The sequence below is a fragment of the Netta rufina genome, assembly GCF_964035555.1.
Source record: "Netta rufina genome assembly, chromosome: 21".
Lineage (NCBI taxonomy): Eukaryota > Metazoa > Chordata > Aves > Anseriformes > Anatidae > Netta > Netta rufina.
The window spans coordinates 5692027-5719503 of record NC_140145.1 but is presented as its reverse complement, the minus strand read 5'-3'; the positions used below and the strand labels follow the sequence as shown (position 1 = coordinate 5719503).

General features: G+C 59.4%; 2 protein-coding genes across 4 annotated transcripts in view; both read left to right on the top strand.

Moving 5' to 3' along the window:
* AP2B1 (adaptor related protein complex 2 subunit beta 1) overlaps positions 1-13852 on the top strand; it is an 80302-nt gene extending 66450 nt beyond the window's left edge. For all 3 annotated transcript variants that reach the window (XM_084299725.1, XM_084299726.1, XM_084299724.1), the window contains 4 exons: positions 2112-2196; positions 2974-3060; positions 10335-10489; positions 11563-13852. In XM_084299725.1, the coding sequence (XP_084155851.1) occupies positions 2112-2196; positions 2974-3060; positions 10335-10489; positions 11563-11637 (402 nt within the window). In that variant the 3' untranslated portion in view covers positions 11638-13852. The remainder of the gene's footprint in view (positions 1-2111; positions 2197-2973; positions 3061-10334; positions 10490-11562) is intronic.
* A 5192-nt stretch (positions 13853-19044) lies between these two features.
* Positions 19045-22244, top strand: RASL10B (RAS like family 10 member B; the record flags this gene model as incomplete). Its single annotated transcript, XM_084299912.1, has 3 exons — positions 19045-19260; positions 21611-21735; positions 21974-22244. The coding sequence occupies 3 exons, from the start codon at positions 19045-19047 to the stop codon at positions 22242-22244; spliced, it is 612 nt and encodes a 203-aa protein (XP_084156038.1).
* Between the last annotated feature and the right edge of the window lie 5233 nt (positions 22245-27477).

Genomic DNA, 27477 nt, shown 5'->3' with positions numbered 1-27477 from the left:
TGTTTTGCTACAGTACCTCTTACTGCGAGCGTTGTCAAGGCTCGTTTTAAATACTTCAGGCACACTGGAGCTTCTCTCTTCATCAGGAGAATTTTGTGCTGCTTAATAATGCTCACTATCAAATTTTCCCAGACGTTTAGCTTCAATTTTCACTCTTCTGGCTTATCTCCATGTCTGTTGTGTCCCAGCAGAGCATCTCGAATGGCCACGCTGCTGTCCTTTCCCAGGCTCCCCTCCCAGACTCAGAGGTGCATTTTTGGCTGCTCACCCAGTATTTTTTAATCACATTTTGCAGAGGTGAATCACTTCGGCCCAGCCACCAATCTGCTTTTACCCCTCTGGGTCCTGGAGCCTCTAGCTCGAACATCAGGTGCTCCAGCTCCCAAGTATGATGCCAGCGATGGAAGCGTGAGACAGCTCCCTGCTCAGAGGGCCAGTTCAGTATTTTTTTTCTAGGTTGCACCATAATTTACATGGTTTCAGTAGGCTTTAAACTAATCCCATCTTAAGCTGATTTGCGCTGGGGAATTAAGTATAAGCTACTACCTTTAGTGATGGCTGAGAGCAGAAAGCCTCACAGGCTGTCACGTCTGCCTTTCTGCTGTTCTTTGCACTTCTGGGACCTTCCCAACTGCTGGAAGAGTTCGTATGGGGTGTTCATCTCCTACCCCTTGTCCTCTGGCTTGTGTGCTGACTTGGGTTTGAATTCTCCAGTTTATTCCCCTCCCTTGTCTACCCTCAGCTATTTTTACAGACATTTGGGGGTGTCTTTCTAAACCTGCCACTGTGGCACAATAGATTTGCTCAGCAGAACGCTAATGTATGTAATTATTTAATGTGAATGGAGGTTGCCTTGGCATAAACCTTTGTAGCAGCAAATTTATTGCTTTGGCCTAGCATTCAACATGGTCTGGTTTGTGTTTCAGCCGGGTGACAAATTGGAGAACTCCTTCTGGGATTTTTCAGAGGAAGTGGGAGCTCAAATGGCTCCTGAAAGTCAAGGCTCCTCCCCACGCAACCTCAGTTCCAGGTCTCTCTTCCAGGCTACGTTGCCTTCACTGCAAGCGATGGCAGGTGTCTGCTGAACTGTATTCCCGTGACAGGCTATCGCTGTGCAGGATGATGCAAGGAGAGCGTGAGAGGCATAGGAATAAAGCCCAGAGCCACGTTTTCTCTGCTATGTTATGACAGTGCACTTTCTCAGGCCTCCCGTTTGCTCCTGCTGTACCGTCAGCTCTCAGCCTGGGGAAAACTGAAAGTGAGGTTGCTCTCGGTGTTGGCAGAGTTCAGTTGGTAACGTGGCAAGCTTGTGTGATAAAAGGCAATGCAGTGCATCTCCCTGGCTGGCAGAGTTTAACGACACTGAGAATTAAGTCTTTTGTCAAATGATCCTTTTTTTTTCTTTTCTTTTTTTTTTTTTTAACCTCCCTGATTGCTCCACAGCAGAGCTTCCTTCCAGGAATCACCACCCAGCACATGTTTTCTATACACGTTCATTCTCTACACAGCTTTAACTAAGGCTTGGAAAATGCCAGGAGGAAGGTGCAGTGAGTGGATCAGCTTCAGGCTTTCTAGGGAATGACCAGGCTGTGAGACATCAAGGATGTTCAGATGTGACTGAGAGCTGGGGTTAAGGAACAAGGAATACACAGGAGGGTGGAGCTGGGGAATTGCAAGAATTAGATGAAAAAGAGGGGTGATGGAGAAGCTCTTGTGCCAACATCACAGACGTGCTAGGAGCTGTGTGTGACCAGGACAGAGGAATTTGCCTTGGGAGGTGGAAGAAGTGAGGGGAGGGAGAGGAGAAAAGAGTGAGGATGCTGGCGGTGACCCTGTCAGTGCAACTGGCTCTGAAGCAGCACAGTGAAATGCTCCCAGGAGAAGATTGAGCAGCTTTTAGTGAAAATGGAGTGGGCACCGAGGGGTGGGACTGATCTGTCTGAAACTCCACTCAGCAACATCTCTCCAGGTGGTCTCGTGTTCAGAGCTGCCCTGTGCTAGGAGAGCACTGCAAGGGCACGGGCAGGCAGTGAGACTGTGTAAAATCTTGGGACCCTTTTAGACTTCCAGGCAATACAGATGCTTTAACCCCCCTGTTTCTTCTGTAACAGGTGGCTGTGAAAAACAACATTGATGTCTTTTACTTCAGCTGCCTAATTCCTCTCAACGTGCTTTTCGTAGAGGATGGCAAAATGGGTGAGTGCTTTCAGGTCTGCGGGCAGCCTCCCTGAGCCAGACTGCACTAGCAGCGCCCAGCCGGGCACAATTGTCCCGGGGCTGAGATTTACGTGTGTCTGGCCATGATCCATGGCCATGGCAGCACAGCTCCACAGCCCAAACCGATCACTGGAGGTTTGACAGCTCTTCCCTGTCATCCTGCGACTCCAATAGCTGTGCTTCCAGGACCCACATGCTCTGCTCTGATCCTGCCAGACAAGGAGTGGGTCTGTTTCCTTTGAGACTGGTTTCTGTTTTGTTTGTTTTTCTCAGTTTTTGTTTGTTTGATTGTTTTTTGGTTTGATTCACTCAAATGGGTGCAGGATTTGTCCCAGCAGCACTTTCACACGTAGCACTATTCACTGTAGCACTTAGCTGCCTGTTCTCCTTTATGAAATTGTTGTTTGAATTGGATGGGAGGCTGCTTGAAAAGCAGCATCTTAACTTTGACAGTAACATAATCCTAAATGTGTAGGTCTCCTTCCTTCTTGTCAAATCCTCCATGTTCTTGGTTTGTAAGCAGCTCCCAGACTGTCTTTGATTTGGGGGGAGGAGGGGTCTGAAAGCCACCAAAGCTTTGCTGCTTTTGCAGTGCAATTGAGGTCATTTAGAAGCAAATCCTGGATCTGACCACACCACGGCAAAATGTGACCAAGAAGTCTTTTGTGTCCTTACCTTGTATCGTTCTGCAATGATTTAATTAATGCCCTAATCCTGCGAGGGGCTGGGGGTGCTGATTGTCTTTCTCGTTTGTAGAGCGCCAGGTCTTCCTTGCGACATGGAAGGACATTCCAAACGAGAACGAGCTGCAGTTCCAGATTAAAGACTGCCACCTGAATGCCGGTGAGTAGCTTAATCCTGCCACGGTATGAGCTCTGAGACCCACCTTTGATCCTCACTGGAGATCTCCTTATGACTAGCAGTGTGTATGGGCAGCAGGGCGCTGGGCATTGTGTTTAGGAACACAGCAGCCTGTGAGCCCTGGATCCCAGGGCTATAAAAGCACAGGTCCGTAGCTAGGTCCGTGAAAGCACATCTGAAGCCCCACATCTTCGATTTCACCCGTCTGTGTCTTCCTTTCAGTCTGCATCTTGTATTCTTTTATTCTCTTTATAACTCTGCTTCTCTGTAAAGCTGCTCTTTTAGATAGAGCCAAACGCTGCGTTGGGGCTGTGCTTCATCCTGTCCTGCTGCTGTTTGTGCCAGGCAGTGTCGTACAGCCCTGCCTTTACCCTAGCTACATAATCCCGGGCTGGACTTTTCACCTTTCAGCATCTGCTTTCACCTTTCTCTTGTAGCAGAGCAATCCTACATGCCACTGCAAAAATATTCTGCCACGTACGGAGGACAGGCCGTGTGAGAGAAGAGTTTTGGGCTGCTGTAGTTACCTGCTGCCTGGATGTGCTCTGATCGTGATCCATCCCGTTTCGTTCTGCCTTCAGGTGTCTAGCTGCCCCTATTTGCGAGCCTTCTCCTTGCAGGTGTGACCTTACTACTGCAGGATGAGGGAGTGTAGGGAGTGAAACGTGGCCAGCTTAGCAGCTCTGCTCCGTATCGAGAGGTTCTGGATGGGAGCCAAGTGATTCTACCAAAAGCTGCTGTGTTTCACAGAGGAAAAAAGTGTCCCTATTGATTACAAACCCCGTAACCTTTTTATTCTCTCGTGTCTGCTATTACACAATGAGCACCCTCTTGCCTCAATTGCAGAAAGAAACCATGGGTCTCTTTGTACTCATAATTATTACTATTTTTGAATATAAAAGATGGAGCACGCAAGAGGGGGGAAAAAATAGCAGCTGTTGAACCTTCTGACTTGATTTCACTGTGGGGTTTCAGACGAGAACAACCTCTGCACCTCCCCCAGCCCTCCCTCTGCTCCCCACCACGCTTGGCACTGCCTCCCCCTGCACTGCAGCGCTGTCGTCCCTGATGCCTTCTGCTCCAGCCATGCCCTAGCTGCACCATCCCCAGCTCTTTGTACGTCAGATCAAAAATGTTGGTAGCTTCTCTGGGTCGGCAATGGGGTGTCGTGGTCCTGGCTTGCAGAGGATGTGGCTGGGAGATGTGCAAGGCTGGGAGCTCTGGCAGGGTGGTGGCCAGGTGATCCCACAGCCTGGTCCATGCACCCATCTCCCTCCAGAAGGAAATGGTAAAAAAACATGGAGTGGCAGGTCCGAGACGAGAGGGCTTTGCCATTCAGAGGGCAGATGTTGCCCAGCCTGCTCTAGTCGGTGATGCTCAGTGGAGACCACGTTGGTGGCTCCCAGAGCACGGCCACACCGGGAGGTTTCTCTGCAGAGCTGTCTGTGCTGGAGCTAGCACCCTGGAAGTGGGGCTTCTCCTGAGCAGGGCCAAGCACTTGGAGGCTCTAGAGCTCTCAGGGTCTGCCAGCCTCTATGCTTACATGCGGGAGAAAGTGGGTCATGTCTCATGAACAGATTTCAGACGCTTCCATCAGCTGAAGTTTCTGTTCCTGTACTTCCACTGCAGACACCTCCTCCCTCTTGCAGCTCTGTGGGCTGTTTCCTTCCTTGACCACCTGGGCTTTGGCAGGGAGCAGGCCAAGAGCTTGCAGGAGGGAAAGCTGGGAGGATCGTGTGTGCTTGTCTTAGTCCTCGTGTTCAGCTGCTGGTGCAACCCTGACGCAGTCTGCTGCTCGCCTTCCACCTAAGCAGTGACCTCCTTTGGCACAGACCATCTGAAGAGCACCACGCCTGTCTGTGCAATAATCAGGCGTGCCCAAAAACTCATGAGGGCTGGGCTTCCAGCACCCTGAGGGACAGAGGCTTCTTGTACTGTGGGAAGTGTCCCCTGGTGCACACCAGGGTGGAGGCAAAGTAAACGGGGTGAGCTCTGACGAAAGCAGAATCCAGCTGGTTGCTGGGCTGTGCCAGAGCAACGCTGCCTGCTTGGTCACACGCTGCAGTAGGGCGGTAATCTTGGAAGATTCACAATCTTGAAACCTTGATCCCTTGTTTCAAATCACCTTCTTTCAAGGCACCTTGTTTCTTTCTTCTGCGAATAGCAAATTGGTGTGGGATATAAAATCTTTGGGAACTTGTTCCTTGTGGAGGAGAGGGATTTGTGTTCCGAAGCCTTCCTTGTGGGAGATGCCAAAGCAGAACGAAGCTCTCGGCCAGGGCAGTTGGCAGGTCTGGTGCATTGAAATAATCACACGTAGCTTTCGTACCACCGCATAAAATAAGGTACACAACAGCTGCTGGAGCAGAGCTGTGCGGAATAAAGTCTGCAGCTTTCAATGACTCCCAGATGAAATTTAGAAGGTGCTGGGTCTCGTAGCCCAATGGGGAAACTGAAGTTTTAAGTAACTAAAAAATAATAATGAAAAATAGAAAAAGAGCTTGGAACAGGGATTTTATGGAGCTGGGCTTTCTCTATCAAGAAGGTGGCTCACGAATTTCGTGTACATCCAGGGCTGTCTGTCTGTCACGCTGCAGCAGCCACCTTACAACACCTCCTGTGTGAACGGCAGCACTTCCCCAGGTTCCTTCCTTTGTTCCTGCAGACAAAAAGGAGATGGGCACGCGGTCTGCCGGTGGAGGTGCTTCTGTGTTAGCCTGCTCCAAGGCCTTTGTGGGCAGAAGACTCATCCTGTGCCCATGAGGCAAGCCAAATAGGATTGACCAGAGCTTTGATGGTTTGGAACGGGGGTGGCAGAAAAGGCTCGTGGCCCTGGCAGCTCACCCCATGCCAGGGCACGGAGCAGCTGGGAAATCTTGGCTGCTGCAGGCAGCAGTGAGCAGCACCGCCAGCTGAAGTCTACAGCAAGGTGCCAGGCTGCGGGGCGAGGAGCAGGAGCCCTGAAAAAGTCCCAGCTTGCTGCTCCCGTCCCTTCCCCAGCATCTTTGTTCCAAAAAATACGCAAGCCCTGGATCCTTGGAGGTATCCCCACGATCTCCAGCGACTCAGTGAGGGATGAGCGCTTAATTTTGGGTGAGGGATTTGGGCTCGGGTTCCCAGCAGTGATAGCTGGTGTGGTCCTGAGGCTGCTCTTTGGGTGTGGGGCTGTATGGAGGAGTGAGTGTCTGGAGCTGTACTGTGGGGCCAGGGTGTGCTTGGGATGCTCTGCACATCCTGAATCGATTAGAGCTCCGTTTCATGCATCTGCCTCTTTAGGAAGAGCTTATAGTGCTGTGGAGAAAGCTGTATTCAGAGATACAACTTGCAATGAAAACGCAAGGTCATGGTTATACCCCTGCAATCTCATCTATTACGAGTCCAGAGCTAACTTAATTGTTCTGCCTTAAACAAAAAGACAGGGATCTAGTGCTAGAAGCAGGCAGTGGCGTCCCCCTCGATGGCGGGGAGCACAAGCAGCAGGCCCTGGTAGCGTTTGGGAAGGGCCCTAAAACTGCAACATCCTCAGCACTTTCCTTTGGAAATCATCCTAATGACTGCTAACGAGTCCTGCTCGTACTGTGACAGTTTTACCCGGCGCTCGTGTCATTCATGCCTGAAAATAGATTCAGAGACTGCTACGGCTCCGATAATCCGGGTGCTGCTGGTGCAGCTGCACCGAGTGAGGTTTCCCCTGCAACCGAACACGCGCTCAGGCTCCGTTTGCTGCCTCTCCGTTGCTTTTCAACGTGCTCGGTTTGATTAAATTTTGAAGGACCACTACATTAGGCTAAGATATGCAAATCAGATTAGCTGGATGATTTTCTTTTTTTAAATTTTGCTTACTCAAGCGCACTGAGTGAAAGAGCACAAGCTGACTTGCACATGGAGCCTGAATGCCATTAAACAGGAGCTAATTAGTCGCTGTGCTGTTCAGCAGTTCTAGCAACTTTGGGTTTTGCTGCCTTATTGCTGGTCCTTAATTTGGTGTGAAATGACAAATTCGGTACTTGGAGCTGAATGGGGCTTTATCGGTGCACGGCGGTCATTCGTTTATTCCCAAGTGATGCTCCAAGGCTAGGGCTGCAAGAAATTGGATTTTCTTGCTGGAACAAACAGGGAGATGATCATGTGCAAGTCGCTCAGGTGTGTTTAGGTATGTGGGGATCTAGTACCCTGATCATTTGGTAAAGAACCGTATTACCTGGGAAATGGAGGTGCTGTCGTAATACTGACCCAAGTGTCTCCCCACTGGATCCGAGTCTCCAGATCCCTCTGGTGTTTGGATGCAGCCTCAGCTGGCTGCTCAGAACTGCTAGGTGCTGCTAGGAATGGAGCAGGGATGTTTCCAGCCACGACAGCAAAAGATTCAAGGGTCAAGCTTTCCTCCCTGCCAGCCAGTGCTCGTTGCAGAGTGCCGTGGAGGAAGGTCCGTGTTCAGAGAAGGTGTCCCGTTGGTGTTAAGCTGGGTATCTTGGGTGGTTGGGTGGGAAGGGAACCTCTTCTGAGGCAGGGTAATCAGAAGTGCTGTTCAAAAAGAAAACCAGCACTGAAAGACGGACTGATGTCATCAGCTTCTCTGGCAATGGTGATGGGGAAATGTTTCTGTATCCTCTAAATGTGACAACGAGCACTGAACCAGAAGAAAAAGCCCTGCAGAAAGTTGTGTAGCGAGGCTGGATGCAGACCGCCGGCCTGCAGAAGGGCTCGTGTGGCTCTGGGGTGGTTCACAGTCCCCGAGCACTGCGGGATGGGGCTGTGTGTGCCTGGCAGCACCACCCAGGCCTAACCCTGCCTGCTCCGGGGCCTCGCTGAGCGCCGTGCTCTCGATGGGGAGCCGCAGCCCCGTCCAGAGCCGGGTGCAGCTCTCCGCTCCCAGCAGCTCTCTGCCTTCAAGGGCTGTGCTGTCGCACGGCATTAGTGGCCCTGCCTTCAGCCAGGCACAGCCTGGCACTGTTGCTTAGCAACTCTGCCCGATTTCCAAAATCCCAAATCCCCACACTCGCTAGCACAGGAGGGATGGGAGCTGCTGCTGCAGCTTCCTGGGGCGAGAGGCAATAGGAACGGCTCTCGGCTCGCACCCATCCCCAAATCTGTGCTGGGAGGAGGGGGCAGGAGGTGCTGGGCACCCCGAGCATCAGCACAGCATTGCTGCAGGCACCTGGCTGAAACGGGTTGTGTTTGGTGGGATTTCATGCACTCCAATGGGGATAACTGAGGTCAGGCAGGGAGGCAGAAACAGGCTGTCCTAGGAGTCAACCCACCTCGGTTTCCCTCCCTGTACCCCCACAGGCAGGGTGCAGCCTGCAGGTTGCTGTGAGGAGGAGCTGGGGAGAAATCACCTCCGTTTGGAGCCTGAAGAGCCCCTGTACGAGGAGCTGCCCCCAGCAGAAGCAGCAGCTGCCAGAATGGCACGAGGTGCTGGCACACAGTGGAAGGCTTTGGCATAAAGCAGCTGCTCCGTGGCCCTGTCTCACATCCTGCACTCCTCGTGGTGGGCTAGCAGCCCCACAGCTGCCCAAATTTCACTTCCCCACTTGCAGCCTTGCTTCCGACCCCGTGCCCACGCTCCCCAGGGATGAGACTCCTCTGCTCGGGGATGAAGATCGCTGGAGGGAGGGTGCTGAACCCTTGCCAGCAGCTCCGCTTCCCAGATAGGTGTCCAGAGGGGCTCCGAGCAGTGAGGTTTAACCACAGCCCCTTGAAATTGGACAAACAGCAAATCCCCTTGAATACTGCTGTCCCTCGCAAAGAAGGATGTGCTCTGTGAGCCAGCACTCGGGTAGCACGCCCTGCTTTCCCAGAGCTGGCTGGGGTGGCCCAAGGAGATGGGATTTGGCCTCCTCCCCGATGGATGAGATGCCTCCAGCACGCATCGTGTCCAGGCTGTGGCTCCCTGCGAGCAGAGGGCTCTATGGTGCTTGCTCCCCTGATCTGGCAGAGTTTGTTGTGGGGAGGAGGAGTAGAGGTGGGAGGAGGAGACAGAGGGAATGAGGGTTTTTAAGCAAAGGATCTCATTAGTTCCTTATATCTGCCAGTTTCCATAGTAACTGGGGAAGAGAGGAAACCTAAATCTGAGCGTGTCTGGGTAGCTGGATGCCTGAACCCGACCCGCACGCAGCCGCCCTGCAGCTCGGGGAGCACAGGGGGTCACAGGCTGCCCACAGAGCCACCCCATGGCCCGGGGTATTGGGGCTGCCCAGGGAGGAGCAGGTCTCTGCACCACCCTATGGATTTATAGGGCCCTTTGCTGCTTTTACCCTTCCATGGTGTGTGAGCAGACCCAGCTATCCCTTCTCTAATCCCTCCGTACAGCCTCACAGGCTTGCATCCATTCCCAGGAATGGGAATTTACTGGAGCAGTGCTATGTGGGTCCCTGAGCCTCCCACCCAAGCCTGTAACCTCCCCCCTTGCTGGCACCTGAAGGCTGAGGCTCACCTTGCCCTGCACCATCCCAAGAGCCAGAGGCTGCTGGGCTGGGGCTTTGTGTTCTGTGCATTTGCTTCTGTTCTGGCTTCTCCGTGATGCCCCTTGGAAGTAGGTGAGTTGTGGTCGTGTCCATGCAGTTCTGCAGGTGAAATCACACATCTGTGAGTGCCGAGGTCACACAAACTCTGTCACAGCCCTGTGCTGGAGCAGATGGGCAGTGGGGTTCTGCTCTTTGATTACTTTAAAAAAAATAAAATGGGAGTAATGGGGGACAGGGGAAGGATTTTAATTACTTTATAAGATTTTGGATTGACCAGAAATGTTGCTCTGTGAGCGAGAGGGGGAAGCAGGAACAAGCTGCTGTGGTTGGCACAGGACCTTGGAACCAGGCAGCCAGGAGCACCTCAGGCAGGGATCTGCCTTCTCTGCCTGCCCTCGTCTTCTGGCTGCCTCTGGGGCAGCCTGCCTGGGGCTGCTGGGGGCTGTAGGTACAGCAGAGCCCTCGTACCCTCCGAGCTGCTGAATCTCAGCATTGTCAAGGTGCTGAGTTCTCCTGATCCCTGCCCAGGATCACATAAGTGAAAGCCCTGCAAGATCGGCGAATACTTAACAAAGGATCACAGCCTGAAAAGAAAGAGGTGGCTCCACGGAAGCAAACGGGACTTTTTTCTTTGTCATAGCTGCTCCTGTCCCCAGAGAAATCTCCGGGACAGAAGTCAGCGTTTCCTTGTGTGCTTGCATCCTGGGAACGCTCCTCTGGGCTCTCCTGTCTCCACTGATGATGAATCTGAATTAACAGATGTGTTTTTCTTCCTTTTTCCCTCTGAAGACACCGTCTCCAGCAAGCTGCAGAACAACAACGTGTACACCATTGCCAAGAGGAACGTGGAGGGCCAGGACATGCTCTACCAGTCTCTGAAGCTCACCAACGGCATCTGGATCTTGGCTGAGCTTCGCATTCAGCCGGGCAACCCCAACTACACGGTGAGGTCGCGGGGACGTGGCACAGGCTGGGATCCTTCTCCCTCACCTAGCACTGAGCGGTTTCTCCCTGCTGTGCCTCGTGTGCTTGTTCTCAGGCAGATGCTGTTAATTTGACCGGGGGGGGGCTAGGAATTCCTACTGGACTGGAAAAAAAGTGAGATACAACAGAATTGCTCTGTTACCGGCGGGTTGGGATAATGCCCACTCAGCAACGAGGTTTTATTTGCCAAGGTTACCCAGAGATAAAGCCAAGAGACATTAGCGAGAAAGCTTTGCCAGGACACCCTTCCCCCTCTAGTAAACAAGAAGAAATTTATGCCCTGCTGGCTCCTGCGGCGGAGCCTGGCTGTCTGGGCGTCGGAGGCGCTTTGGGCTCGTGCTGGCATCAGCTGGGGCTGGTGGGAAGGTGCTGTCTGGCCGGCATCGCGCACCCCTGTAGCCCTTCCCTTTCCTTTTACTCCTGTTCTGAGGATCTGCATCCCGTTATTAAAGCATTTCTCACCTGGTGGAATTCCCACCAGGAATTTTAAGAGAAATCCCCGGTCTGGGGAGCTGGAGGGGGAAAGTAGGCGATGGCAAGTGCTTAAACATGTTTACGGCGAGGATTGATGCCACCACAGTGATCTTGGCCCAGTCCTCGTTTTCCAGAGGGGCGACATCCAAGTTTTCTGCTCAGTCCTGACAGATGCAATGTTGTAAGCAAACACACCCTCAGGCATGGCGCTGTGATTTACAACGTGAGGGCACGTCCCTTGTCACAGAGCCGGGCACGGCGGCCCCTTCCTTCGTGCCCACAGAGCTGTCTGCATTTGGTAAGGAATTTGGGAACCCCGAAGTGGGCGTTTGCATCCGTGCGCTTCCTCCTGCTCGCAGCAAGCTCTGAAAAAAAAAGCATTTAGATGGTAGTGATGAAGCAAGCAGTTCCCAGAAAAAATATTTGGGGTGACTGTGACTGCTCACATACATGGTGTTTCCCCCCTGTGGTGTAGGTCAGTTGCCTTCATGGGCTCAGCAGAAAGCTCCTGCCTTCCTCGGCACCACCCCTGACCTCTGCTCCCCTCCTCTCTCCGCAGCTCTCCCTGAAATGCCGAGCTCCCGAGGTGTCCCAGTACATCTACCAGGCCTACGATGCCATCCTGAAGAACTGACGGGGGCCAGCCCGTGCCTCACCCTGCGGGAGGAGGAGGGAGAAAGGGGCCCCCAGTCCTCCTCTGCTGCCGGTGCAGGGAAAAAGCACTCGTAACTGGAAGCAGCTGTATTCATGTGTAGGATTTCAGTCAAAGGCACTGATTAAACAAGGTAGCAATTAGTATCCACGTGCTAACGATGATAGGGAACAACCCCTTTGGTATTTTTAGCGTCCGTTGAGTTTGTAACCACTGCTTCGACTACTCCCACACCCCCTGCCCATCACTCCTTGTCCGTTCTCGTGGGCTTCTCCATTTTGTGCCAATGTTCAGTGTTTTCTAAATGGCTTTAGGTGTAGTTATGATTTTGTAAAATACTGCTCACTGGAGGAAAAAAAAAAAAAGCAAAAACTACATGTCGGCTCATTAAAGCAAGGCAAAATTGTCAAAAACATACACTGCACTTTATTTTATATTTTTTATACATTTTTGAGTTTTTTTTTTATTGTAATTGGGTTAAAGGGAAAGTGATTCCAAGGAAGTTTTGGGAGCCCCTGAGGGCTGTTAGGCTCTCGCAGGGTGAGAAGGGCCTCGGGGAACTAGGAACAGAGCCATCCGCCTGGTCCGTGGAGACGGACGCGGCCCTAAAGCAAGGGGTTTTTATTACACTTGTTCCTCAGACTCAGCTCTGCTCTTGGTGGTGTGTTTTCACTCCAGCCATCTCCCTGGCTCGTGATCTGCTGATTTAAGAAGCAAGGCTCTCCTTGGGTGGGGAGGAGCTGCGGACCTACACCTGTAATGGGGCAGCAGGGTTGAAAAAAGGGAAACGAGCCTGCTTTTAGAGCAAAGGGCCCTGTGCAGAGCATGAGGTGTGGTCTGTCCTCACCCTCTGCAGCTCTTCTTCTCGCTCGCTCTGTGCCTGCTGCAGCCGAGCTGCCTTCTCGGCCGTCCCTTGAGCTGTGCCGCTTTCACCGGGCCCTCCCCTAGGCTGCTGTAACCCTGAGCGTGGCAGCGCTGCTTTCCCCCCAGGCACAAGGGCCTGGCAGGACCCTGGGGTGCTTGGCTGCTGCTGGCCCCATCCCGGGGGGCTGAGCAGCTCTCCCTGTTCCTCTGCTGTCCCCCAAAACCCAGACGCTGGCACACTGCGGGACGCTTTGGGCTTGGTGGTGTTTGCACCCCGTTTGCCAAGTTGAGCAGACCTTGGAAGCATTTCTGCAGTTTGCAGCTCCCGGAGCTGGGGCTCGGTTCTCCGTGCCCCCAGGCCCTTGGTGACAGATCCCTCGGGTTCCTGCTCAGCCCCTGCCCTGGCCCCTCTGTTCCTACCCGTCCTTAGGGCCAGGACCGCTTCCCTTTCCCATCCACAGCCGTGGCCTCACCACGTTGCCACTCACCCGCTAAGTGCTGCAGCAACAGCAGTGAAAGCAAAGCCTTTGCATGCCCTCGCTCCGTCCATAGCTTGTCCTGCTTTTAAACCAAGCCCCTGCCCAGCGCGGCTTCGCCCTCCCCAGCATGCTTTGACGCCGCCACCCCCCCCAGCAAAGCTCTTCTGCACAGCAACCCCCCCGGTGTCACTAATTGCCACATTCAAGGTCAATAAATGCTTTATGGTGGGAGGTGGTTCGTTCGGACTCTGGCACTGTCCGCAGCCAAGAAGCCAATGCTGGGAAGAGGTCAAACTGCCCCATTTATCCAGCCCTCAGCCCCTATAAAGAGAGGAGGAGACCCCAGCAGGGCACGGGAGCTGCAGGACCTCGGCAGAGGTGGTGTCCCTGGGTAGGAAGCCCTGTGCTCTGCCGAGGCAAAAAGTGGGGCAGAGCTGAAGCAATCCAGCCCTCGAGCCCTGCCTGCGTGTGCTGGGAGGTGAAGTGCTCCAACGCCCGCAGGGACACCGCAGAAATCGTTATTAGAGCAATTAACGAAGCACCGGCAGCACCGAGTGCAGTGCTGTGTCAGGGCAGGGAGATGGCAGAGGGTCAGAACTGCTCTCAGCCTTGCTCTGCTGAACAGCCGGGGCAGCTTTGATGCGGGGAGGGGATGCTCAGCACCCCGTCCTCCTGCCAAATTTCTTCCCAGCTTTTGGGGCACGGGGGTGTCTCCGTGCCGCAGGGCAGAGCCCGGGCTCGGTCGGTGGCGTTTCGCCCTCCTCTCCCGCCGTGCCGCTCGGTTGTTCGCCGTGTAGCTGTGTTGCTCCTCGGGCTTTACCTGGTGTCCGTGTCAATAAACTCATTTCCACAAAGCCGTGGCTGTGGTGTGGCTCTGTGGGGCTGGGGACAGGGTCTGCTTCCCCCAGCTGCTGCCCGCTGGGGCTGGATCAGGTGCGAGGCAGCCGCGTGTGCGCCCCAGGAGCCCCTCGTCCCGCTCCCTGCACACAGCAGACTCCCCAGAATAATCTCTGGAGCTTGCACGAGGATGTACCGAGTGTCCTCAGTGCTGCTCCTCTGCCTCTGCCTGCTGCTCTCTTCCCGTCTCAGAGGGCAGCGTGCGGTGCAGGGGGCACCAGCTCCTCGGCACAGGCAGCCAAGGAGGAACGGGAGGGAGATGGATGTGCCCGTCCGGCCCTTTCTGGTCCCCAGATGGGCTCTGTGTTCCCTGACCCGCTTTTCCCAAGGGGAAATGATAAAAGCATGTGAGATGCTGATGCATTCAGAGTGTTTTTGGCCCAGGCTGGCGTCTTGCAGAGGGTTTTGCCCATCTCTGGTGCTGTCTGAGGCAGGAAGGGTTGGGCTGCAAAACCTCTGTGGTGGCAGCCAGCCCCAAATGAAGCCATCGAAGGGGCTGGGAAAGCAGCAGGACGGGAAGCAGGATGAGGGGTTCCCTCCTGCAGCACAGCCCTTTCCTTCGCCCCTACCCAGCTCTGGATTAGCAGCACGTGGAGGTGAAGTGACTCAGGACTGGGAGGGCAGGGAGAGCATCAGCCCACCATGCCCTGCATGGGATGGGGGCAGCGTTCAGTGGGAACCCACAGTGCCATGAGCCCCCGGGGCTGCCACCGTCCCTGTCACATCCCACGGCGAGGGGAAGGGTTTGTCCCTCCCCACAGTTCTGCCAGGGGCTCCTCGGGGAGAACTCGGTCTTTGCTGCTGCTCTGGATTTACCGGCACGCTCGTGCCCTGCAAATGGGGACACGGCGACCCTGGGCTGTGCCGTTCCCTGCAAACTGGGTTTGCTTCCTTAGCACCGTCAGTCCTCAGTGCCGAGAGCTCAGGTGGCCGTCCCCAGGCTCGGAGCTGCTGCAGGGGGACCACACCACGGGGCAGGAACCTCCCCGGCTGCTCCAGGTTGCTCTGGCTGAGATGGGGCCAGCCAAAACCACTGGGCGGGCTCCCCAAAACCACTGCGGCTCCCAACAGCCCCACTCATCCTGCTCCGTGTGTGTGTAAGGGGTGACAGCAGGTCCCCAAGCCCATGGGGCAGAACGTGGAGAAGCTGTCACAGCCCCCGAGCCCTCAGCCTCGCTCGTCCCCTGCTGCCACCCGCGTGCCAGGACGTGGGAGCAATTTGGTGGCCGGTTTTAGGTTCACATCCGTCTCCCGTGGCTGGGGCTGGGCGAAGCCTCCGCGCCGGCGGGGACACGCCGGGATCCGGCCCCGCTCCCTTCCCCCCGCCACCGTATATTAAATTTCACAAATAAAACTGCAAGTGAAGAGCATCTCGGAGGGAACTTTTAAAAATAGCCCCCAGGCTGGAGCCTGGATTGTGCAGGCGAGTTGGTTTGGTGTGCAGCCGCGATCCCTGCCCTTTCCCAGAAACGTCTCAGGCTGAGCGCAGCTCCTCGGCGATGCCAGGAAGGGCTGCTGGGGGGCCGGGGGAGAGGAGCAGCACCTGGGGCTGGTAACAGCCCGCAGGGACACCCGAATATTTCCCTAGATGTGAGCACCAGGCAGCTTTGCAGGGAAACAAGCCCCACATCTCTGAAAGCCTGGGGCTGAGATGCAGCAAAGGGCTCTGCCTGCTTTTGCCTGGCACCGACCTCAGCCCAGCCGTGGCGCAGAGCAGCACCGAGGCTTTGCTGGCTCCCCGTGTCCCCCCCAGTTGTGGGGCCGTGCCTGCTGTCCCATTTTCCCCTGGGAAGGAAGAGGGCTGCTGTGGCTGTGAGACGAGCCCTTCCAGGTGATTTTTCTCCCAGCAAAAGGTGTCAGCGAGGCTGGGGGGGGCCCGGCTGTGCCATGGCCGGTGCTTGGGCTCTGCCAAGCCCCACGGGGGTGTCCCGGTGCTTGCTGGAGTCCTGGGGAGCAGGAGCAGGGCTTGGGGGGCACTTGGAGAAGCAGAGATGCTGGGGGAGTCCTTGGGGGGGGGGAGGGGGGAAGTGGGTCCCTGCCTGGACCCACAGGCACCCCTTTCATCGCCATCGGGTAACAGCTCAATGTGGGGTGTCCCAAAAACGCAGCTTCTGTTCCCAAAACGCCCCTTCCTCCATCCGGCCTCGCCCCACACCGAAGTGGGAGCACCCCCCGGGACAGGGGGGCTCGGAGAAGCCCCCACGGAGGGGCCCAGGAGCAACGAGCCCCAAAGCGAGCGGGGTGGTGGGCGAGGGTCCTGCCATGGGGGGGGAGGGAGGAAAGGCTGAGGGCACCGGGCCCCCCCCCCCTCCACGGGTGCTGGGCAGCCAGGGGGTGCCCGATCCGCGCTGCGGGGGCCATGGGAGGGTCCTCTGCCAGCGGCACCTCCCCAGAGCCCCGGGAGGAGAAGCCGGTGCCCTTCGCGGCTCCCTGCGGGCCGGGCATTCCCCGCAGCATCTCCCGGGCGCTGCCTCCATCCCCGCCTGCCTCCCTCCGCGGGCAGTCCCCGCACATCCCCGCCCGGCCACAGCCTCCTTCCCTCCCCGGGCAGAGCCCGCAGCGCTCCGGGCACTGCCCGCCCCCTCCCCGGCCTCCTCCAGCCCCCCCTGCTCGGGCATCCCCAGCCTCAACCCCCCCCCCCCCGGGGGGCTCAGCCTCCAGCCCCGGCCGCCTCCCGTTTGCTCCCCCCCCCGGCCCCCCGGCAGCCCCATCCCGGCCGTGCCCGGGTTCCCCCCTTCCCCTTTATCCCCCCCCAGCCCTCCCCGTGTCCCCCCCCCCCCCCCAGCCCCCGCCGCCTCCCGGTCCCCGCACCGGGCTCGCCGCATGGCTCCGCCGCCCGCCGGGGCGCCGCCGGCCCGGGCCGCCGCTGCAAGGTACCGGGGGGAGGGGGGGGGGGCACGGAGGGAATGGGGGGGTGATGGGGAGGGGGCAAAGTTGCCGCCGGGAGGGGGGCAGCGGGGTGGGGGGACCCCGTAAAGTTGAGCGGTGGAGCTAAGGTGCTCTCCCCCCCCCCCCCCTTCCTCCTGCCTAGTTGGGTATGGGGGGTCTGCGCCCCCCCCCTCCCCCCCAAGCATCCCTGTGGTGCTACAGCCCTTTAATGGGCACCCCGGGGGGCGACCCCAAAACCCCCCCGCTCCCCTCTGCAGGGCTCGGGCTTGGGGAGGTGATGCTGGCCCCGTGGGGAGCGGGACGGGGCCGGCTGGGTCCTACCCCCCCGGGGTGGGGGGGGGCAAATTGGGGTGCCCAAGGTCACGGTGCCCCGGGGCTGTACCCGCAGCCGGGGGTCAGGTCCCGGTCCCACAGCCCGTGGGGTGCTGCTGGGCTCGGCCTCACCGCGGTCCCCCCGTGGCCACCGCCGCGTCCCCACTGCGCGCCTCAGTTTCCCCCGGTGGCCCCAAACTGCCAGCGGGAAGCTCCGGGTGTTTCGGGGGCAGAGCGGCTTCTTGGGGCCTGTGGGGTGGCTTTCCCCGTGCGTGGGTCCCCGTCTGCTGGCTGGGAGGCGGACAGGGTTTTGGGGACCCCCGGCAGGGTGTCAGGGCAGCGCTCAGCTCTGCAGCTCGGGCACCCCGCGGTGTCCTGCGGGGCTGGGGCTGCCCGGCTGCGTGCCCCCGGCCCCGGAGGGGAGCTGGGGTCGCTTCTGGGAAGGGGAAGGGGCTGTGGGGACGGGGCTGTCCCTGCAGAGGGGTGGCCTGGCCATGACAGTGCTTTCTGCTGGCGGAGAGAGGCCCTGGCGGGGCTGAGCCCCCCGCGTCCCCCACCCCAAGGCACGCGGCTTGGGAACGCTCCGGGCACGGGGCTGGGGCGCACGGGTCCCCAGAGGCACTCGGCACCTGCGGGGTGGTCCCAGCCCCGTGCCATGGCCCCAGCCCCGGGCACTAACCCTCCCTGCTGCCCCTGGGCTGGATCAGGCCCTGCTGAAGGCCCCCAGCCCCGGTGCCAGCGCTGGCCCAGCCCGGCCACTCAGCACCCGCAGTGGGGATGTCCAGGGCCGGGCTCTCCCCGGGGTGAAGAACCCCATGGGAACGGGGCGGCTGGAGCCCGCTGCCTTCTGGCAGCTCGGGGAGCGCTGCCCTGTGCTTTGGGGATGTTTTTCAGGGAAAGCAGACGAGAGCAGCAGGAATTGGTAAAAGCATCCATGCCCCGGGAGAAAGCATGAGCAGGTTCCTAAGGATGGGGGCCAGAGCAGGACCCATCCCATTGCCCCTGCTGCTTCCATCAAACCCCCATTGCCAGCGGGCGTTCGGGACCCTCAGACCCAGCTCCTGCACCCGTGTGTGTGGGTTATTGCCCCCCGTGCCCCCTCCACGCCCAGCCCTACCCCAGGGCCCCCTCCTGCCTCGCCACGTGTGCCCGCGGCTTGCGGGCTCGCCCCGTCAGCTGGCTCGGAAATTAGCCTCCATCAAGTTAATTGCCAAACCGCTCAAAGCCTGAAATTAAACATTAAAGCTGTCGCTCGCAGGCACAGAGCGATCCCCTCCCCAGCAAGAGGCAGTTCTGGCTGTCCAAGCGGAGGGAAGATGGATTCCCCAGCTCGGGGCGGCACCGGAGCCGCTGGGGGTGCCAGGGGACGCGGCCCCTGCTCTGCCAGGCCCGGGGGGACCCTGAGCTGCTGGTCCCTCCCCGGGAGGTTTCCTTGCTCTGGTGCCAGAGGGGCTGAATGTGCCTCCCGTGGGGCTTTGGAAAGGGCAGGAGCCAAAAGGAAACCCAAAGGAGAAGAGGAGCGGTGGTGAAATGGGAGCAGGAGATCCCTAGGGTGCGGCGGGAGGGAGGCGATGGGCACAGGATGGTCTCCAGGGTTCTGCTGCCTTTTAGGAAAGCCAGGTGAGACCCTTCCTGGGGCAGGGCTTGCCCAAATCCTGGCTTTTTTGGGATGGGGGACCCTTGGCTCTTGCAGTGTCCATGCTGGGTGCATAGCCCAGCTCCCAGGGGACAGCCATAACCCTTTATCCATCTCCAAAAAACCCCAACCCGCAGCACCAGCGGGGTCTGCGGGGCATCCCCAGCACCTGACCGCTTCCCCCCGGCCTTGCAGTGACGGGCTGTCCCAGCGGGGACACGCATCCTGAATGGGGCTGAGGCCCCCTGCGCGGGAATATGCAGCCTCGGCGCCGCGGGGGCAGCACCGGGGCAGCGGCCGGCGCGCGGCGGCATGGTGGCGACCTTCAAGATCGCCGTGCTGGGAGCCCAGGGCGTGGGCAAGAGCGCCATAGTCCGGCAGTTCCTCTACAACGAGTTCAGCGAGGTCTGCGTGCCCACCACGGCCCGCCGCGTCTACCTGCCCGCCGTCGTGATGAACGGCCACGTCCACGACCTGCAGATCATGGACTTCCCCCCCATCAGCGCCTTCCCCGTCAACACGCTGCAGGTAGGGGCGCCGGGGGAGAGCCGAGCAAGCCCCTGCTGGGGGTTTGGCTTCCTAAACGCCGAGGATGGTGGCTTCAGAGTGGCAGGATGGGATAAGGTGGTTGGTTTTGTTGGTTTTTTAATTAATTTTTATTTTTTTTAATTTATTTTTTAATTGCAGCTTATTCGCCTAAAATGATTTCCAGCCCTGGAGGGGCGGTTTCCCTCTCTGTTTCCCACCCAAGGGGGTGCCCGTGGCTCCGCTGGGTCTCCTCGTCCACCTGGGTGCTGGGGCAGGGCACTGGGATCCGTTCCCATCACTGTCCTGGGCCAGCAAAGGGCTCGGGGAGCGCGGCCAAAACCCTTGGGTGAAAATCTCAGGGGTCCCGGAGAGCCAAAGCACGGCGCACCCCTTGCCTGAAGGCCACCCCTGTTGTTGGTTTGGGGTTTTGCTGTGTTTCTCTGTGGCTCCTGTAAGCCTGCTCCTCTTTTCCCTATGGGAAAGGCCGTTTTCCTCTCTATGGGCTCGTGTTTACCCCGATGAGGGGTTCCTTACACCCCTCACCCCACAGCGGTGCCTGGATCGATCCCAGCAGTGCTGACCCCGCCAGCTGCTCCCCAGCCCCGCAGCTGCCACCACCACCGCCTGCGGGGTCCAGCAGGGGAAAAGGGGATTTTAACCCCGTGCCGCTGGCAGGGACGGGCTGTCTTGTATTTTTAATCAGTGTAATTACACTGCTCCTGCTCCCCGTGGGGACAGGGTCAGGGGGGCTCTGCAGGGCCCTGCGCTTGCCCGAAGCTGCGGGGCAGGAGGTGAAGGGAGCGCCGGGGGGGGGGGGGTTAAAAATTAAACGGCGTGTGCAGGGAACGAAAGGTCAGCGAGAGACACGGCCCGAAATAGCAAAGGGTAATTTATTGACATGGCAGACGATGCTCACATACTCAATTAACTCCGTGCCTCGCTGTGCTCAAGGGGAGGCAGGAGGTGGGAACAGATGGAGGCTCCCAGGGCAGGGGCTGGTCGGAGGGGCTCCCGGAGGGGAAGGGGGCACCACGGCGGGGGCAGACAGCGGCTGGGGCTGCTGGAGGCATCGCTGGGCTCTGCTCCTTGCCCAGGAGCAGCTTCCCTGCGGAGATGGCCTGGGAGAGGAGCACGGCCCCAGCTCCCCGATGTCCCACTCTGGCCTCGAGCATCCCCAGGAATCCAAACGTGGATGTGCTCGGAGTGACCCGAGACACTGGCGCTGTACCTGCCCTCCTCCTCGTAACGTGGCCGGGAGCATCGCCTCCTCCCCAGGGACCTGAGCAGGGGTCGGGGTGCTCCCTGCTCCCTCCCGTGCCCAGCTCTGGCTGCTGGGGTCTGCACGAGGCAGTGAACCACGCCGTGAAACTTTCCTCTCCGCGATTTCCTCCGGTCCTCGGTCTCATTTAGCCTCGTTCCCGGGGATCATAAACCCAGAAGGGATGATTCACCGTGTGCTGGGGCTTTGCCTGGGGAGCATCGGAGCCTTTTCTGCTCCGTGCGTCCCTCTCCTTCCCAGCCCAACCTCGGGAGGGATCCTCGCGGAGCCGCCTGCACGCGCCGTAACCCTGGGTCACGGCAGCCTCAGCACAGCCCAGAGGCATCCCCCAGAACATAACCCCATGGACACCTCAGGGGGAAGGCTTCATCCCACAGCGGGGACGTGCTAGGGATCCAGTGGGATCCACTGGGAAGCGGGGATGGGCTGCACTGGGGACGCTGTGCTTTGGGGCCGGTTACTGGTGTTACTTGTCCTCAGCAGACCCCGCTCCCGAGCAGCCGCTGCTCCCTGCCTGTCCCCAGGTCCCCTTTGCTGTCACCTTCCTGCTGCCACCTGCGGTGCTGCCGTGCTGCAGAGCTGCTGGCCTGAGACCCCACAGCCTCCCCTGCCCCAAACCTGGGCTCCATCACCCCTAAACAGCCCAATGAGCAGCTCTGGAGGGGGGGAAGCTTTACACCCAGGCTTTCAGCCCCCTTCACCCAGCTCCAGTAAGGCTGCCCCTGGGTGGAGGTGCAGAGAAAGGCTTTAATCCTCGCTCCGGAGAGGAACTGGGGCTGGCAAATCCCCTTATCCTTCCTCTGGGTTACATGATCCTGGGGGGGAGCTGCCAAAGGGGGGAGATGGAGGCGTTGCAGGGACAGGGGGCAGAGCAGAGGTGCGATGGGTGCTGTGCTTTGGGGCTGGGGAAACGTGCGGTGAAACGCTCCCATCCAGGACCCCACGCACCTGCAACGTGCCCAGGGGCCGGATCCTACAAACATCTTTCCCCCTACAAACGCGTCCAGCCCCCAGGCGGTGCGGGGCGTCCCCCGGGGCACGCCAGGATTGATCCCTCTCTGCACCTTGCAGGAGTGGGCGGACGTGTGTTGCAGGGGGCTCCGGAGCGTCCATGCCTACATCCTGGTCTATGACATCTGTTGCTTTGACAGCTTCGAGTACATCAAAACCATCCGCCAGCAGATCCTGGAGACGAGGTAGGGGCCGTTCGCCGGCAGGGGCATGCCTAGAGTGGGGTGGTATCGTGGTGGGGATGGGATCCTATAACCCCCTGCTGAGCCCCTTGCATCCCAGGGCAGATATTCCTGGGGAAAAGCACCTTGGGGTGACACGGGGCCCCCTTGGTGGCCACGGAGAGGGACAAGGGGACAGGACAGGCTGGGGCTGGGTTGTGGCTCCGTGTCTCTGCCCTCCCTCACCGCCCTCCCACCCCAGGGTCATCGGCACGTCGGAGACGCCCATCATCATCGTGGGCAACAAGCGGGACCTGCAGCGGGGCCGGGTGATCCCGCGCTGGAACGTCTCCAACCTGGTGAAGAAGACGTGGAAGTGCGGCTACATCGAGTGCTCGGCCAAGTACAACTGGCACATCCTGCTGCTCTTCAGCGAGCTCCTGAAGAGCGTGGGCTGCGCCCGCTGCAAGCACGTCCACACCACCATCCGCTTCCAGGGCGCCCTGCGCAGGAACCGATGCACCATCATGTGAGCCCCCCCGACCCCCATGGACCCCTCCCCTGGGGCCGTGTCCCCGCAGGACCCCCAGCCCTGCCGGGGTGATGCTCTGCTGGGAGCTGTGCTGGAGGCACCCCGGGCGTTGCTTCCCCTGCGGTGACATTTGGGGACACGGCGCGCACGGCACGGGGCCGGGCAGGGCGATGCGGTGGCCACCGGGGGGTCGGGTCAGGCTGGGCCAGGTGGGGCCCAGAGGTGAGGGGTGAGGGAGGACCTCAGCTGGATCCTTGCTTCTCCGCACGAAGGAGCCGCTCGGGGAGAGCCCCGCGGTCCCACCGACCTCCAATTCCCACCTCAGGGCTGAGCGCTGCCTCCCTGCGCCGCCACGGCCCGAGCTGGTCACCTCCGTGGGCTCTTGCTGCTCTGTGCCTGAGCCGGGCAGCCTGGTTTGGTTCCCCTGCCCCAAAAAGTGCTATTCCCACCCCCACCAGCTCCCTTTCCTCAAGCCTCGTCCTCCCCGTATGCACCAGCCCTGCAGAGGCTTCGCCAGCCCCTGGGTTTTTAGGGCCAAAGCTGCTGCCATTAAACGCTGGGCACAGCTCAGCACCCCGACCCAAAACCCAGCATCCTGACCCCAAAGGCAGGGGTTCCTGGCTAGGCAGGCGGCGCTTCCAGGTGGATCCAACCCCTGCGGGGCTTTTCCCAGGGGAAGCTCGCGCCCATCCATCCATCCGAGACGGGGACGGTGCCCACACAAAGGCAGCCTCCAAAGCAATAGGGAGCTGGGGTTGCATTGCCACTTTCATTTCTTAATTCTGCGCACATTCCTAATGGGAAAATGAGCCCCTCCTTATTTTTCTTTCTTTCTTTCTTCTTTTTAAATTAATCTTTTGGCTGGTTTCCGCTCCGGACTGCCAGCTCATCTGCAGCTTGTCCTGGAGCCCGGGAGGCAAAGTGCAGCCCGAGCTCGTAAATGGTGCCGGGTGCGAGGGGTGCAGGTCTGGGTTTTGTCCCCGTGTGACACAGGGACGCTGTGAAACAGCCAACACCAAAACCCACTGCCTCTGCCCCACCGACAGGCTCCGTTTCCCAGAACTGCTGCTGTCCTGGTAACTCTTGCTATTGAGTCCTTCCCACCGAGCTCTAGCCCACTGCATTCAGCCTGGCCTCGCATCCCGGCCGTCGGTCAGTCCCTGCATCCCTGCTCCATCCCTGCCGTCAGTCCCTGCTTCATCCCCACCATCAATTCCTGCTCCATCATAAATACCTTCCTGCTCCACCATAAATACCTCCTTCATCCCTGCCATCTGACCCTGCTCCATCCCCACCATAATTCCCTGCCATAAATCCCTCCATCCCCACCACCAATTCCTGCTCCATCCCTGCCATCAGTTCTGCTCCATCCCTGCTGCCCCCACCACCTGCTTTAGGAACCAAAACCCCAAACAAAATAAGGAAAAAAAACACACAGAAAAGTCGAGGGGAGGGCGCACAGGGCCCAGGGCTGGAGGAGAGCAGCTCCCATGCTCCATCCCTCACCTTCACGGCAAGCCCACCGCGCCGCGCCGCCGGCCCAGACCCATCTCACCAGGATTGATCAGCCCACGTTATCGGTCTCTCGCTAGCTTTACCCCTCCAAATTGTTTGAGAAGGAAACTCCTCGGTAAATGCTACTAATAAAGCATTTATACAGTGCTCCGACGTGCACATGTCAGCGACTAAGCCAATACATTGTTTGTTATAACCCTGTAGCCTGCAGTTTATAGCACAATTAGTTACAGGTTTTTATAGCATCTATTTAGTATTTTGGAAAAAAAAAAATGGTTATAAATATAATTGTTATATTCTATTGTACTTTATAGACAGAAGTTATATTAGTATTAACAACCCTCCCTGCTCTGGCAGCAGTGCCCAGCTCCCGGACCACTGCGAGGAGAGCGGGATTGGGGCCGGGACCCCCGGCACAGCGGGGCTGGGGGCTGGGATGGCAGAGGATCAGCACATCCCCTGACCCCTGCAGCACTTGGGATCAAACTGCCTTGCCCCCCTGCCCCATAAATATGCCCTCATCCCAAAGTGTTACCGCTCTGCCACCACCTCCTCGTCCCGCTCTGTGTTTCCTCGCTCGGCCCTACGTCCACGCAGAGATAACCTGCTGCCGAGCTGGGGGGAGGCTGAGGATGTCCCCAGCTGTCCCCAGGGGCAGAAAGGTGGAAAAAAATATCATTTTCTGCCGTGTGTGTGTGTGTGCTGAGCCAGGAGGTGTCACACAGCCCGAGGTGGGCTCGGTGCAGCCCCGATGAGGATGCTCGCCCTCTCCTCCTCCTGGAGGTGCATCACGGTTTCCAGGACCTGGCTCCCCTTTCCCCCCTGGACTTCTCGTTGGAGATTCCCAAGGCGTCTCCACCTCCTGAAATGCCCTGCACCCCTTTACTTGAACCCGAATTAAAATCAGGTCTGTCCCCCTTGTTCTGTACCCGCCTCGCTGCTCCTTGCTCGCGGCGCCGGACCGCTCGCAGCCCCGCCGCGGCGCTGGAAGCCCCCTGGGGACGCCACGTTCCCCCTGGCAGGATCCTTCCCACCAGCAGGGCTCGCTGCCCACGGAACCGGTCACCGGGGACTTCTCCCTCCCTGCCCACACAGAAAAGCTGCTGGGAAAGAAGAGGCTTTGGTACAGCTCTTATTGCACAAGCACCGACCGCCGCTGCTGCCCCGTGCCGCCCCTGCGGACACGTCCTTGCTGGAGCAGCCTTAATGCAGGGGGGCTGCTCCAAACCAGGGCCCGCAGCGAAATGCCAGCAGAGCATCAGGAAAATCGTGTCACCCTGCCCTGAGCTCACCAGGCTGTGCGTGCTGGAGGGCTCAGGCGTCCTTGGTTCCATTGCGCAGATGGGGAAGACCGAGGCACGCGGTGCTGTCCCCAGAAGCAAACGCATCGCGCTGCCTGCGCCGACCTCCCGGGGCTCAGCCCCCAATTTGGGCACCGTGGCTCCCACAAGCGAGCGGTCCCCCAAAACCCAAGGGGCAGGGGGTCAGACCCACGCCTCCTCATCGTCCTCGGTGAGCCAGGCGCCACTGTCGGCCGGCGAGGGCTTGGCTGCAGGGTGCGCGCCCCCGGGCTGCGGGCGTCGCGTCGGGGCTGGGGGGCGATGCTGGCCCCGGGCACGGGGCAGGCGCTGCCCCAGCGGGGTGGGGATGCGTGAGGGGCCCTTCCCAGGCCGGTGGTCCCGCCGGGGACGCACTTTGGGCCGCAGCTTCAGCTTGTAGATGGAGGGCACGCGCTCGGGTTTCTTCAGGCACCGCCGGGGTTTCGGCAGGGTGGCCGCCCTCGTGCCCTGCGGGGTCTGGGACCCCGCTGCCAGCTCCTCCGTGGTTCCCCCAGCTGGGAGGGCGGCACGCTGCGGGGTGGCCATGGGGGGTTTTGGGGCCACCCAGCTCTCCATCTCCACGGGGCGCAGGGGCTGCCGGTTGTGGGCGAGCTCCTCCAGCACCCTGTTGTAGCCCGGGGGCTGTGAGTGTGCCCAGCACCCCCGGAGCCCCGAGCCCCCTCTGCCATGGCCACAGGTTCCCCCCGGTTCATCCGCTGGCATCCCGGGGCTCTCAGCATCCTTGGCTGGTGGGCTCGTGGCTGGGTGGCACCGCTGGGGACCCTCCCCAGCAGCACAGCCCTTGCACCCGTTTGCGATAGGGGACAGAGGGGTTGGGGGCCGGCAGCCAGCCGGGCTGGCTTTGCTGGGGGGTTTAACACTTCTGTCCCCTTTTGGCGCTTGGCTCAAAGAGTTTTGGGGTGGTGCTGGATGGCCACGTCCAAAGGCTGCCCGGTTCCCTTCCCGGGGGCTTTTCCTGCTCTGTGATGCCCCCCGGGCATCGCGGTGCGGGGAGGAAGAACTGACCTTGATGGGGCTGTGGGCACGGGGCACGGCGGCAGCGGGGACCCCTGCTTGCTGCAGCCTGGCAGCCCCCACGGACGAGCTCCCCCCTTGCTGGGTGGTTTTTGGAGGCGGCGGTGCCCGACTCTGGGCACTGGGGGCCCTGCCCCTGCCCTGTGCTGCTGCAGAACGGGGGGTCCCTGAGATGCTCCCAGGTGGCACCTCGGGGACCCCCGCACTGCCCCGTGTGCTGGGGGCCAGCCGGGACGGGGTGGGTGCCCGCTGCGTGGCTCCACAGCCGGGGGTGCTGGGTCGAGCGGGGGACCTCGGCGGTGGCTCCCGTGTCCTGCAAGGAGAGAGAGACAGAGGGGGGTGCACAGAGCCACCACGTCCCCCTGCATCCAGGGATGGCACAAAAAGCACCCCAAAAAGTGGCGGTTTTGGGGTACGAAGCCGCTCTGCGCCTCACCTGCCCGAAGGGACCCTCCGGGGCTGCGCTGGCTCCCGGCGAGGGCTGGCACCCGGCGAGGGGGTGGCGGGGCGCAGGGGGCCGGGGCGGGGGGCGTGGGGGGCGCGGGGTCCCCACGCGACGGGGGGCAGCGGGCTCTGCGAGCGGCTGACCAGCAGCGAGGGCTGCCCGTGGCCGGGGGCCGGGGGGGCTTTGCAGAGCTGGACCTCGTGCTGCACCTGCTGGGGGGGCCTGCTCCGGGGGTGCTGCTTGTGAGCTGCGGGGGAAGATGGGGCTCAGCCACCGCCACCCCATCACCTTCACAGACACCAACCCTGGGGAGGGGTTTTCAGGACCCCCCCCCCCCCCGTGCTGTCAGCCAGGGATGCTCCCCGCAGCCCCCAGCATCTTGAAAAAGGGATTTGGGCCTCGCAAAGGTCCCTTTCCTTCCCAAAGTCTGCCGTGACCTCTAGCGGCCACCCAGCAAGAGCTATACCCCAAAGCAACAATTTCCCAGCGAAACATTGGGGTTGGGGGGCCTCCTGCTCCTGAAAACCCCCATAAGCAGCAGCAGGCACCCCATAAGCAGCAGCAGGCACCCCATGAGCAGCGATGAGCCCCCCCCTTCTCCCCTCCCAGCAGCACGGGCACTCACAGAGCGAGGTGCAGCGGCACGGGTCGTGCTTGTCCAGGTAGTGCTGCAGCGTGTCCCAGCCGCCCCCGACCCGCACCATGACGTGTTCCCGCAGGATCTGCGCGAGGAGCAGCACCATCAGCCCCGCTTCACCCAGCACCATCGATTTGGGGGGGGTCTCGTCTCCCTTTGATGTCCCACTGCGTGTTTTGTCACCCCAGGGAGGGTCTGGCCGGGGTGGGAGGCTTTTGGGAAGCTCCCTGCTCCACCTGAGCCCTTTGGGAAGCCCTCCACACCCAGGCAGGGGCTGAGCATC